The sequence below is a fragment of the Schistocerca piceifrons genome, chromosome 2, assembly GCF_021461385.2.
Source record: "Schistocerca piceifrons isolate TAMUIC-IGC-003096 chromosome 2, iqSchPice1.1, whole genome shotgun sequence".
Classification (NCBI taxonomy): Eukaryota; Metazoa; Arthropoda; class Insecta; order Orthoptera; family Acrididae; genus Schistocerca; species Schistocerca piceifrons.
In genome coordinates this window covers 795,896,781-795,911,775 of record NC_060139.1, presented here as the reverse complement: position 1 = coordinate 795,911,775, position 14,995 = coordinate 795,896,781, and the positions used below count along the sequence as shown (strand labels likewise).

The window sequence follows — 14,995 nt, the reverse complement described above, 5'->3', positions numbered from 1 at the left end:
CTTTGAAAGTTTGGTGATGGAGTTCTGGTCCACCCAGTTTAATAAGAGATGAAGTATAAAGATTGTAGCTGCTTTCTTCATTTTTATCAGAGTTGTCTCTCAAAGATCATCTTGGTTGCATTTCTGCATTAGGAAAAAATCTGACTAGTATAGTATTTTTCATTAAAAAAGATGTCAATAGTGCAAAACTGTATTTAACCTGATTAAATTTTTTATATTACCTAGATAATAGCAATGAATGGGTTGACAATGATATATTTTGTTTTAAATGTTTTTGTTAAACCTTACATACATTAAAACGCAAAAACTTTTCTTTAATTTTTATTGTTGCAACTATGACAACTTATGGGTCAATAAAGAGGAATGTTGACATGCTGTACTACTGAACTATACAGCTGGAATGTTAGAGTACCCAAACAGGTAACCGCACAGCATGAGTAAAAATATCTGTATGCACCAATTTATTCATACGGTGAAAGAAACATTTTTTTAAATTCCATGCTAAAAGTAAATTAATGATGTTGACTTTGATAATCTGTATAAGGTATATTCTATGATATATTTTGTGTGAAATATGGAAAAGTATCTTTGTTGGTTTGACGGAAGAAATGGATATTTGAATTAAAATATGAAGTGCATTTTCTTGTTTGTAACTGACACAGTCATCAGATACTTATTATTTTTCCTCATTGTTAATAAATTACAGTTAATATTTACAAAGGAATAGCAAAATGCCCTGTGGCAAACTCCCATGTGAGAATTTTGGCTTCTTTTCTTTCAATATTACATGATCTCTGACAGTAAAAATCTTGACATCATCAAGAGAAACTACAGTACAGAGCCATTTTCATTAGAATGATTATTAATACTTTTCCATGTGTCTTGGCTAGCCTCAATGTACGAACAAAAACAAAGAATTTCATAGTTCGCATTGTTCAATTTATTTTTCTGATTCTACATTATGAATAGCAGAAAGTGATTTACTTATTTACAATTACTAGAAAGATTTTCTGATTGCACTGCACTGATGTAATCAAAATGCATTTACTTAAATCACTGGTATATTAAGGTAAGAGCTCAGTATAAATATTTCTTTATTTCTCTCTCTTAGAGGTACTGTTACTTCCCTAAATAGGAGACAAATCTGATATGATCACGTTATTCCAAGAGACAACGATAGATTAAGAGTGCTATCCTGTGGAATATACAAATGTGAATGGAAGTGTAATTTAAGAGCCAATCCACAACTACGCAACACAAGATGTGGTGTCTTGTTTGTGTAGTAATGGACGAACTGTGTGACAAATGAAATGTGTTACAAACTCTTTAATTACGTAAACTGGCATCTGCTTTGCAGACAATATCTGGATCTGCATTCTGCTGACACAAAAATATTGCAAAGTCTTCTGCAACAGTAGAGCATCTGTTTAGAAATGTTGCTTCAAACAATCCAGAATTTCATAACTGTCTTTCTCTCTCAGGATGATGGAGTTGTCAGCAGCTTTCAAAGTTCTCACTAAAGAGTGAGTTAAGCCAAACACCACCTTTATTTCGACACAGAAGTTTCTTCTTTCAGTTATTCACATCTTTGAAGTTCAAACCTTTAAGTTGTCTTCATTCATTCTTTATTTCTGTTGTCACTGTCTGGTCATTATGTGAATTTTGGAAAATGTTATTTTTTGGTGCTGAGATTGAGTCTTGGAGAAGTGATGGTGATGTAGGTTTGTGGGGAGCTCAGCTTCGAGGTCATCAGCAACAATACAAGTTCCCAATCTTTCCAGTTCCAATCCCGCCACTTCCCAAATGATGATGATGATGATGATAATATGATGAGGACAACACAAACGCCCAGTCCTCAGGTGGAGAAAATCCCCGACCTGGCCGGGAATCAAACCCGCGACCCCATGATCCAGAGGTAGCAACACTAGCTTGGAGAAGTAATTGGTACAATTCCCATTTTTCATTGATCAGTCCCCCCCCCCCCCCCCCCCCCCCCCACACCAATCAATCTTGGCCATTCTTATCAATGCAAGCTGAATTTTCTGTCAGTTAGTTCCATTTTTTATTATGGAATTCTGTGGCAATTGATTCATGGAAGTTTAAAAGTGTTGGATATTTGTTTGTTTATTTTTTATTTATGAGTTCGAACACTCGTTAGTTTAGCATCCTTGGAGAATGGAGCTCCATTGGGATGATAAAAGCAAGAGTGGTAGTCATGTAGTTATTCACTTTTTGAATGTGTAAGCACTAATGTGGCTGAATTTCATCAACAACAGATGGAAGTCTGTAGAGTGTCATGCATGGAAGTAAAAAACATTTGTAAGTGGGGTGCAGAGTGTTTACAGTTGATCACAGTGAGATTAATGATGAACAAACAGGGTGCATATGTGGACAAGGAAAAAAAAATTCCCGGATTTTTTTCCGGTTAAAAATACAGGGTGAAAATACACTTTTTCTGTGTTTAAGTGGCACACACATCATGTGTTTTGGAAAGATCTTCTATGTGCAGCAACATGTACTTTCATACTACGAAAGTATGCATTGGAATTCCACGAAACACAGCATGTTACTTTCCGCAGCATTGAAATCAAGATTGTGATGTGGTTTTCTAAGCCAGTCATAGTGCTATGATCTTGCCAACTGATGATAGCAGATCTTCAGAGCATAGGGCACGTGATAAAGTCAGCTAATAGCAACATCACTGTTAAGAAGCACAAACACACAAACAGGAAAAGTTAATGTACTGTAGCTACAAGAAAAGCTAAGTTTTTACATATAATATTGGCCTTTTTTGCATATGTTTTACTTTAAGATACCGCACACAAATGCGCCAGTAAAATTTTAAATAATGTTGTAAATGTCTGGTCTTTTGGGCTCAAGATTCTTCTAAGTGGCTGGTCTTCAAAGTGTTAAGCTTTAAATGAGAGTCAAACACTCTGTGATTTAAGAAATTCAAAGGACATTCTCACACGTAACATAATTCATCTTGTGTAAACTGAAATTTACTTTGAAAGTAATGTTTTTCAAACCACCATTCGCAATATTTTCCCACAACCTGTTAGAATTCATTTCAGCAACTGTCAGAGAGCACCAGAAAACGGGTGTTACTGCACGTGCACAACTAAGAAGACGTAAGAAGCCTGTTTGTTCATACATATATAGCATTAAGAGATCGTACATAGCATTAAGAGAGCTTAAATTATGTCATAAACGAAACAGGACAGCAGATGATACTCCAAGGACACCAGAATTTTATAATCATACTAAAGTGTGTAATTCAGCTTAAAGTGCACATTCATAAGTCCAGATTCACAAAGATGTAGGTCCCAATCTGATATTAATCTTTTCAGTCTGGTTTGTTGGATGCAAATTTTCTTGGGGTACCAGTACTGTATTATCTCATGTTTGTTTCTCTATTATGGCATAATGCCATGTGTGCCAGATGATGAAAACATGCATTTGAAATTCAGCTAACAGTTGAAACTAGCCAATGGTGTGGAATGGAATACTTCGTGAAATAAATTAACTGCCTCTGGGAGAAAGATAAATAAATGGCAAATTTCTTAAGCAAATCGACAAAAATAACTTCACTGTTCTGTAAGATGAATAATGCTTGACTGCCAAAAATGTGTTCATAAAATAAAACTAATAACATATTTTAGCCTTCCATAATTATGTGAACGTATTTCAATTCACTTGACAGCTCCCAGCAACAGGATTCTATTTTGTTTTCATTTGACCTGAGAGCTGCAAACAAAGGGGAAACAGCAAAATCACTAAAAGTAAAAACTACTCACATGGAAACTACTCCCCCTCTCCACTATAACTCAGACTTCTCTGCGCATGGGCGCATCACATAAATTTTTCTGGTTAGCGTCTGGCTGCTTGTTGCTACTGCTCATACGTGTCTCAACTGTGCATGCACATGAGCCTGCTGGCAACTGTTGAAGCAAACCTAATGTGAACACTTGTGATGTCACACTCATCAGAAGCAGTTTGTTGTTATGAAGGACTGCATAGTCTTCACCCTAAAGCATTTGACACATTTTGCTTTTGGCAGACGCTTCTGTGCGAACTGTGTTTCATTGCTGTCAATGGCACATTTCCTTTACAGCTTTACTTGTATTTTGGTTTTTTCTCTTGTTTAAGTTTTATTTTGATTTTTTTGTCTCTTTATGTTTTATTGCCACAGTACTGTTCTGCAGTGGCAGGATACAGCAAAATTCTTTGTCAGAGTATCAGTTCTTACCAGTCAAGATAGCAAAAATTCAACTGAAACTTAAAACAAGCACCATTCAAAGAATTTTAAAGGAAAAGGTGCAATATCGGAAGGTGCGCGAAAAATGAGCATCATGATTGCGGAAGGAAGACCAAAAACAGCAACAAGCTGATTCTTCCCGTAGATTTCTTCACCACTATGCACATGACAAGGACAACTTTATGTCCTTGGTTGTCATGGCTAAAGAAAACTCGGCATCCCACTTTACACCTGAGATCAAACAAGTGGCAGCATTCCTCTTCACCCAAGCCACAATAATTCAAATGCAGCCTGCCAGTAACATCTCAACAACTGCCCTCTGCCACACACCGTCGGGTGGTTTGCGGTTTATGGATGTAGATGTAGAACTGTGGTGTGGAATCAGAAAGCGGTATTATTAGTTGTCTTTATGCCTGCTGGGATCACAATAAACACTGAAAAGAAGTGTGAAACAATAAACAAACTCAGCCAGGCAATTAATTTCCATTAAAATGCTGTGAATGGTGCTTCGGGAAATCTCAGGAACTAAAATATAGAGCTCATCCAGAGTAATCAGCCAATCTTCACCCATGGTTAGCTCAACCTTCACGATTGTTGAGCAAGGGCATACACATTCTCCTTGACTATGCTCATCCACATGTCACCTATCAAACCATCACTCTCTTGCAAAGGTATGAATGCAACATCACCACCAACCCAACCCATAGTCTGGAATTGGCAACAGAGATAGCAAGTATTTAGAAAAAAAATAGATAAGTGTTCAATGTTGAAAATGTTATAAATGTAATGGAAAATAAATTTTTTGTATTTCTACAAAAATAGGAGCTCTTGCATTTGGGATTAACCTTGGATTTTCAGTAAAAACCTTTAACCTTAGTTCTTTATCATCAGGTGTGTACCCTCTCTGCCATTTTATGTTCTGTAGTCCTAAGCTTCTCAGTGTATTTTCCTAATTATTGAATATTTGCTGTTCTCAATTCTTGTCACCTTTCACTAGAATTACTTCTATAAGTAGGAATTCTAGCTCAAAAAGCTCAAAACATTTCACCTAATATTTTCAAATAAGTCTGATAAGGAGCACTGTCTATGTGATTTAAAAGAATGTTTTACACATTTTTTTTTAATCTTTTATAGTCAGTTTGTTTACAGTTTATTTTCTGAGTGCTCCTTTTGACTTTTCTCTTAATTTAATGGACTCACAATTCACTGTCGCATAATTCCTCACTTCTGGATGTGTAGACACTATCAGAAGTAATGTAAAACATTAATATAACTCAAAACATTTCCTTTTATTGCTCTAATTGATGGTTTATTTCAATCTGTAATGTAATGTAATGTTACTCATACCACCTTTCTAAGTGCGCCATTTCTACTGTTATCATCTTCCGCAAACCATATCGTTAGTTTTAACCTACCTCTTTCCAACACAGTCTTTGCCTGGATGTAGGATAATCACAATTCACCAATCCTTGTAAAATTCACATTTCCTTATGTATAGCTGCACAAAATGATGTACATAACTCTAAAACAGCCAATATAAATACCTTCATAAAAACTTTCTGCACAAAAACAAGATGATTCAACAGGTCTGTTGTTAGTGAATGCTCAAATTCCCCAATTGCTGCAACAGCACTTAAATAGCTGCCTTGCCTCAGCACAACACCATCTGTAAGTGAAAGATAAAAAACTATTAATTCATATAATTTTACCTTTGCACGTATTTTCTATCATATTTTATATGATGAATGTAATTATAGCCTATTCAGATAAGTTAAACAAAGTGTGTACAGTGATTAAACTCTTATTTCTAACATACAACACCCAACTATATCACTTATATAACAGTGATGGAATTTTAATACACAGGTGAAGTGTGTATAACCACAGCAAAGAATCAATATAAAATATGGTGTCCATGCATATTTTAACAGGAAATCTTCTGTTACTAATATCTTGTTCGATCCACAGCATGCCACGACTAAGAAATAACATCTTACATGTTGAATGTTTGTAATGAGGTGGGTTCTGATGAATGAAAAATTTGAGAGGTAGCATAAGGAATATAATGTCTTGGGCTCAGTGTAAAGAAAAAATTAAATCTCAGATCAATGAAACAAACTAACAAAGCATTTATTTGCATGAAATATAACGAATTTTTTATTTTATAACTTGGTTTCCTAGTATTTTACTATCTCCCTTTTTGCCACATCATCTTATAAAGACTTTTTAAGATGTCAAAACTGGGTGTGATACCAATTATGTGACCTGAGGCTGAAAAGAGTGGCAATCAATTTTGTTTACAAGATAGATGCTGTGTTATTCTAAGACAGTGTGCCTAGTCTGTATATACTGTCATGTAATCACAATCAAGTCCAAATCCGTATGCAAATCTGAAATCAGGATCAGCAATGAACACACAGCAATGAAAACGTGTGTATTGTGAACAGCTATGTACAGACAGAACACATCGCATATTCCAGAATATGCGAACATTAAATTTCTAGATAATTCCAGAAATGATAAATCCTAAAAAGAAAATAACTGCTGATAATTGGGTTGACCCACAGCATTCTACCACTGATGCTAACCACTAAGCAAAATTCCATGTAGCACAGTTCACGGCATTGCACCTTCTCTTAAACAGTGACCCACTGTTTCAGCAGTTCTCATTGGAGCTCGTGATGTGGGCAGGGCAAATACCCAGTGAGCAGGACATTCATAAATGGGCATTGGCCTGGGAATTTCCCGAAAACAGTTTTAAATGCCAAAAGCTGGAGAATTTTTATATAAAAAAAAGTATTTTTTAAAGCTTTTACTGCTACAATGTATAATTCACATGTTAAAATACGGGATGGGATGATACTCCCGGCACCAAAAGTTAGTAAATATTTATGCTTAAAGCTACGTATATCTTTTACTGCCTTTACTACTAAGAATGAAAGGAAAGAAGGGAGAAATGTGTTGTTTAACTTGCCGTTTCAAAGAAGGGCACATGTTGCTCTCTCTCACACACACACACACACACACACACACACACACACACACACACACACATTGCTGAACAGCTGTGTAGTGACAAGCCAGTACAAAAAAAAAAAAAAAAAAAAAAAAAAAAAAAAAAAAAAAAAAAAAAAAAAAAACCACACTTTACAATCTGTGTCAAATCTCTGAATATTATTAAAGAATGATTATTGATATGAATACTATTACTGAATGTATTAAACAGTAGGCAAGTGTTTCTTGGTGATCATTGTATTTTTAAATGTTAAACTGTTTTCAGTGAAAAAAAGAAAAAATGCTTTACTGTAAGATGTAGTGACATTTGAGGCAGACTAAAGTTTTCTATTCTGCTCCTTTCCTTATTTACTTTCGTATGACTGCACTGTTATGTAGATAAAATGAGGTCAACAACAACAAAAAAGAAAAAAAAACTTAATAACAAAATATCAATGCCCATATGCAATTCCTAGATAATCGGAAATTCTTAGAATCATGGAACACGAAAGTAAAAATACTGCCTATACACTACCTACTTAATATAAACTATACTTTATATCAAAAATTATTTTTAAATTTCAGTTGTTCTCTTTTTTTTTTTTTTTTTTAATTATGTACTACCCCAAGAATTGACCTCATTCAAGATGTAAAAAGTTACGTTTACATCCAATTAATAGCTTTCCTCTAACTCTCAAGTGGCTTTTTCAACTTGGTTATGCAATCAATACTGAAGTAGTGTTGTAAAATACCGTTTCCCATACAAAACATCAGCTTAAATTATTTTTATAAGCATCACTTATTGATACACCCCCACTGCCTCCAAACCACCTCCTGTTAACTTTCCAGAATTTATTAACCTCGAACCTTTCCTCAACATCATTGCCCAAATCCCTCAACATGCAAACTAACTTTACATCTGCAGAAAGAACCGCAGTCCACCATCTAAAAACAGATCCTGACCTGCTGACAAAGGCTCCACCACCGTTGTTTTGAACTGCAAGGATTATGTGGCAGGACTCCGTCAGCTGTCAGATACTTCCACCACAAACCATGCCACAGTGATCCCATTCCAGTAATCCAGCAGGATCTCCAGTCACTACTCAAATCCTTATCCATCCCAGAACCTCTCCCCAAAGTCCATCTCTCTGCTCACTCCTACCACTCCCCACACTCCCACCTACATGTTTCCTGAAGTACATAAACCCAACCATCCAGGACGCCTCATTGTGGCTGGTTACTGTCCCCATTGAGAGAATCTCTGCTCTCATAGACCAACACCTTCAACCTATTACCCGGAACCTATCCTACATAAAAGATACCAATTATTTCCTCGACCGACTCTCCACAGTTCCTGTACCTTTACCGCATGGTGCCCTGCTCGTCATTATTGATGCCACCTCCCTGTACACTAACATTCCTAATGCTCATGGCCTTACTGCTATCAAACACTACCTTTCCAGACACCCTACGGATTCCAAACCAACAACCTCCTTCCTAGCCTCCATGACCAACTATATCCTCACCCAAACCCACAATTACTTCTCCTTTGAAGGCGTTACCTACAAACAAATCCGCGGAACGGCTATGGGCACCTGCATGGCACCATCCTATGCTAACCTATTCATGGGCCATCTAAGACGAATCCTTCCTAAAAACCCAGAATCCTAAACCCCTCACCTGGTTTAGATTCACTGACGACATCTTTGCTATCTGGATTGAAGGCAAGGACACCTTATTCACATTCCTCCAGAACCTCAACAACTTCTCCCCCATTTGCTTCACCTGGTCCTACTCAACCCAACAAGCCACCTTCCTAGACATTGACCTTCACCTCAGAGATGGCTACTTCAGTACCTCCGTCCATATCAAACCTACTAACCACCAGCAATATCTCCACTTAGACAGCTGCCACCCATTCCATACCAAGAAGCCCCTTCTGTACAGCCTAGCCACCCGTGGTCGTCGCATCTGCAGTGACAAGCAGTCCCTCTTAAAATATACCGAGGGTCTCACTGAAGCCTTCACTGACCGTAATTATCCTCCCATCCTCATACAAAAACAAATCTCCCGTGCCTTATCTTTCCAGTCTCCCACCACCTCCCAATGTCCCACAGTCCGGCCACATCGGAGCATTCCCCTCGTAACTCAATACCATCCGGGACTGGAGCAACTGAATTACATTCCCTGCCAGGGCTTCGATTACCTCTCGTCATGCCCTGAAATGAGAAATGTCCTGCCCACTATCCTTCCCACCCCTCCTACCATGGTATTCTGCCGTCCACCGAACCTACACAATATACTCATCCATTCTAACACAATCCCTGCTCCCAAACCCTTACCTCATGGCTCATACCCCTGCCATAGACCTAGATGCAAGACCTGTCCCATACATCCTCCTACCACCACCTACTCCAGTCCGGTCACTAACATCACCTATCCCATCAAAGGCAGGGCTACCTGTGAAACCAGTCATGTGATTTACAAGCTAAGCTGCAACCTCTGTGCTGCATTCTGTGTAGGCATGACAACCAACAAGCTGTCTGTCCGCCTGAACGGCTACCAGCAAACTGTGGCCAAAAAACAAGTGGATCACCCTGTTAAAAATCTCATTCTGGGACCACCCTGTTGCTGAACACACTGCCAAACATGATATCCCTCATCTCAATGACTGCTTTACAGTCTGTGCCATATGGATCCTTCCCACCAACACCAGCTTTTCTGAATTGCGCAGGTGGGAACTTTCCTTGCAATACATCCTACGTTCCCGTAGCCCTACTGGCCTCAACCTTCATTAGTCATTGTCCTCATCCATCCAGCCTCCTCCCTGTTCCCATTCCAGCACTACACAGTCATCATTTCACCACCACATCCAGTCTTTTAATTTCTTTTATTTCTCTCCTTTCCGCTACTTACCCCCTCCCCCCTCCACACCTTCTCTTCTGCCCTCCGTCTAAATTGCAACACTTCACTGTCCGCCACTCCCACCATACTATCCCTCTCCCTCCCCGCCACAGCCTCCTCCTTATCCCCACCCAGTCGCCATTCCCATCATGCACTGGTGCTGTGTGGTTTCAGCTCTCTGAGACTGCAGATGTGTGTGCAAGTTGCGTTTACGAGTGTGTGTGTGTGTGTGTGTGTGTGTGTGTGTGTGTGTGTGTGTGTGTGTGTGTACTGCTGACAAAAGCCTTAATGGCCAAAAGCTTTAATTGTGTGAATCTTTTTGTTGTGCCTATCACGACTCAGCATCTTTGCTTTATGGTGAGTACAGGGTGTATACAGGGACAAGGAAAAAAAAATTCCCAGAGTATTCCCGGATTTCTCCTGGATACCCCGCTTAAAAAATATCATTTTTCCCGGGCGAAAATACACTTTTTATGTGCTAAGTGACAGTAGGTTTTCCGTAGATTTTCCCTCGGAACTGTAAAACTTATGAATCCTTTGAATGGTTAACGTTTTATACAATCCCATAGAACTTCCCGGAAAAAAAAAGAAAAGACAGGGCAAAGAAGGTTTTGGAAAGACCTTAAAAAAAAAAAAAAAAAAAAAAAAAAAAAAAAAAAAAAAAAAAAAAAAAAAAAAAAAAAAAAAAAAAGAGAGAGACAAATTTTGGAAATACCTTTGATTTGCAGCAACATATACACTGCATATTTTCGTATTACAAAAGGATAAATTTGAATGCACCAAACACAGTGCATTAGTTTCCGGAGCGTTGAAACCGAGGTTGCAATGTCCTTTTGTAAGCGAGTCATATCTCAAGCCATGAGATCTCGTCAGCCGATGACAGCGGCTATTCAGAGCATAGGACACGTGTTATAGTCAGCCAATAGCAAGATCACTGGTCACATAGCAAGAGGAAAAGTTAACGGTTTACATTAATGTATGCCGTACTGTATATCTACTAGAAAAGCTAAGCTTTCACATATAATGTTAGTCTCTAAGATTAACATGCTACAACAGAAGCTAAGCTTTCACATGTAATGTTGATATTTTTTTGCATGTGTTATACTTTAAGACACATCACACAAATGTGCCAGTAAATTTAAAATTATGACATAAATGTCTCGGCTCAAAATTCTTGTAAGTGGCTGGTCCTCAAACCGTTCAGTTTCGAACACTCTGTGATTTAGATATCCATCCCACTTTCTCACACGTAACATAATTCATCTTGCGTAAAAAGAAATTTACTTTGAAAGTGACGCTTTTCTAACCACCGTTCGCAATACTATTCAGAGACTGTTAGAAATAGGTTCGATTTACCAGTTGCCAGAGAGCACCAGAAAACAGGCATAATTGTGCGTGTGCAACTGCAGTGGTGTAGGAAGGCCGTATGTTCGTGTGTATAAAGCACTAAGAGAGCTTACATTACACCATAAAAGAAACAGTGCATCAGAGGATACTCCAAGAGCATCAGAATTTCGTAAACCATACTAAAATGCATAATTCGGCTTGATGTGCAAATTGGCTTTTTCCAGATTCACAATGAAGTAGGTCCCATCTGATATTAAGCTTTTCAGTGTGGTTTTAGGGATGTAAATTTTCTTGGAGTACCAGTACTCTATGACCTCATTTTTGGTTCTTTATTATGGCACAATGCAATATATGGCAGAAGATGATAACGTGCACTTGAAATTCAGCGAACAGTTGGAAGTAGCCAATACTGTAAAATGATTGCCTCGGCGAAAAGATTAATAAAGCCAAATTTCTTTAGCAAACTTGCAAAATAACTTCACTGTTTTGCAAGGCGATTAATGCTTGACTGCTACTAACTTGGAAATAAAATAAAATCAGAAAACTGAAATTAATAATATATTTTTGCCCTCCGTAATTATGTGAATGTATTTTAATTCACTTGATAGCTCCCAGCCACAGAAATCCATTTTGTTTGCATTTGACGTGGGAGCAGCACACGAAGAGAAGTAGCGAATTCACTTTACGTAAACACGGGTCATGTGGAGGTTAACCCCCTCCCCACTACAACTCAGACAACTCTGTGCAAGCGTGAATCGGGCAGCTAGCGCGCGCGAAAAAGAATTTTCTCGTTTGCATCTGGCTGCTTGCTGCTACTACCGATACAGCTAACAGCCAAACTTCAAGTAGCGGGAGAAGGTACTGCTTGTATGCGAGTCAAATGCGCATGCGCAAAAGACCGCTGGCAATTGGTCAAACGAACCTAATGTGAACAGTTGTGATGTCATGCTCATAGCAAGCAGTTTATTGTTACGAAGAATTACAGTCTTCGCCCTATGTCCTTTGACATATTTTTGCTATTTGCAGACGCTTGTGCGTGCACGGTTGTTTGTTGTTGTAAATTGCACATTTCCTTTGCCACTAAAATTTTATTTTTTTCCCTCTCGTTTATATTTTATTGCTGCAGTATCATTCTCCAGCAGCAGGATACAATAACATTCTTTGTTAGAGAATCAATTCTGCAGTCAAAATTACAAAAACTTAACTGAAAGCTAAAACAATGAAAAATTCCCGGAATTCCGAAAAATTCCCGGGTTTTTCCCGGTTTTCTCCTGGATGAAAAAATTCCCGGGTTTTTCCCGGATTTCCCGGTTGTCCCAGGTCGTAGACACCCTGTGAGTAGCAACTTTCCTTCCTGGTATTGTTACATTCCATCCCGGATTTTCCATTGTTTGATTTCTACGATACTGCTGTTTTCATACAATTGGTGGCAAATATTCTCATGCATAATATTACTTTGTCACACACATTAAATTTTGCTATCTGAAGATAAAATCAAGAAACAAGAAGATGGCTGTACAGTTTTCTGGCCAAATATCAGTGACAGATGCAAATAATATCAGGATACATCACTGATACACTGTCGGAAAAAAATACAACACCCTCAAGGACTGTGGTCAGTGGCAACCAGAGTGTAATATGTGCATACTGAGGGGCTGTAGTGATAGTGATTCATTTGTCACAGTCATCTGTGATCAGATGGTGCTCAGGAGGCCTGTCAGTGCGTCCTCTGTTTGGACTCTACAGGAAGTTGCTGTGCTGAGTTGTGAGATGAACAGTACGTGCAACATTCATTCTAGGGCACAACTGCACCCTATTGACAAATACATAATTCTGTTGAACAACTTCAGCCATCTAAACAGGGACACACTGTGGTCCTTCGAGAAGCTGGATGGATGTATCTACAGATTGCTGCATCTGTTGGGCACAATGTATTGATGGTATGACGCTGCTTTCAACAGTGGTCTGTGAAACATTCTCAGAACTGTTCTGGATGCCCGTCAAGATCAGCGCATTGTGTGAGCAGTGGCAACACACCAGTTATCATCCAGGGGAGAAATCTAGGCATGTGTTGCAACTGCTGGGCAATCAGGACCAATGGGTACCATCTGCTTGCAGCAAGATCAAAATCCTGTGTGCCTCTGGCCACACAACTACTGAGATCTGGACACCGCCAAACATGGCTACTCTGGTGTTGTGAAAGAGTTGACTGGATAATGCAATAGTGCCTCGTTGTCTTCAATGATGAGAACAGGTCTTGTCTGTATGTGAGAGTTGGATACACACATGTACAGCATAGACCTGGCGAACAGCCTATTTCAAAGTGCATTCACCAATGATACACAGGCCCCACCCCAGGATTCATGGTGTGTCTGAATATGGGGGGAGGGGAGAAGCATCAGCCATTTCTTTGACAGGAAGGTGATGTGGCTTTTCAGCTGGACAAAGCATATCCACATACGGCCACTGCAATGCGGCACGCTCTTCATGGCATAGAATTAGTGCCCTAGCCACTACGGTTACCAACTCTCTCACCAAATGAACATGTATCGACACAATGAAGCAAGAATCAATGCCAAATTGCAACAAACGGTGCAATATGCTTGGGACAATCTACAGCATAATGCCATTTGGCAGCTTTATGATTGATTGCATGCAAGAATAAACATCTATGTTGCTGCCGGGGGTAACTGATGTAACTGTTTGGGCACCCTTTACTGTGACGTGTGTTTCATTTGGTCTGAATTTGTTATTATATACTCCTGCAATGACGAAATACCTGTCACCTCTCTTGTCAATAAAATAACTTGGTCCACGAGGGTGTTGCATTTTTTTCCGGCAGTGTATGTAGTTAACTGGAACACTGTAAGAGATATGTAATGTGTTAGTGAAATTGACAGTACTGTTAGAATGTGGCAAGGAAAATTACCTGCAAACTGTGCCTCCCCAGCATTGTTACCATCTTGCACATATTCGGCTGAGACATGAACCTTTGGCAGTTCAATACTTGCTTCTGATGGCAGATTAGCCTCTGTTACCTGAAAAGATGAATGGAACACACAATATTGGGCTGTGTAACAAATAATAAACACAATGAAATAATCTCTTAAAATGAAAAACCAACCTGGAGTTTGGTAGTGAAACTTAAGGTGTGATGTGGAAGATCTACAGTGAATTTTGCTTTGCTTCCTGTAATACCTGTGCTGTTAACTCGATCCATCTTATACTGGGCTTGCAGTGATGGCAACAAGGCGGCAGTAATACTCAAACTCTAAAACAAAACACAGACACACATTTTACATAACATACAAGTAAATATGACACACATTAATAAACAATCTGACAAATATACCATTTGTAGATGTAAGGGTCAATTATTGCAATTTCTGTATAACTGTTTACTCCACAGTCAATGTGGTGTAAGACACACAAATATGTGCCTTATACCACATAAATATTGCAAATTGTGTGTCATATACTGAAAAAGAGTCT

At 38.6% G+C, this 14,995-nt stretch overlaps 1 protein-coding gene across 1 annotated transcript in view; it reads right to left on the bottom strand.

The window, feature by feature from the left end:
• The window catches only part of LOC124777437 (transmembrane protein KIAA1109 homolog), a 527,366-nt gene that overhangs the window by 152,816 nt on the left and 359,555 nt on the right, over positions 1-14,995 (bottom strand). The window contains exons 58-60 of the mRNA XM_047252842.1: positions 14,628-14,774; positions 14,433-14,541; positions 5,803-5,924 (exon numbers count right to left, since the gene is read on the bottom strand). Coding sequence (XP_047108798.1) covers positions 5,803-5,924; positions 14,433-14,541; positions 14,628-14,774 — 378 coding nt within the window. The remainder of the gene's footprint in view (positions 1-5,802; positions 5,925-14,432; positions 14,542-14,627; positions 14,775-14,995) is intronic.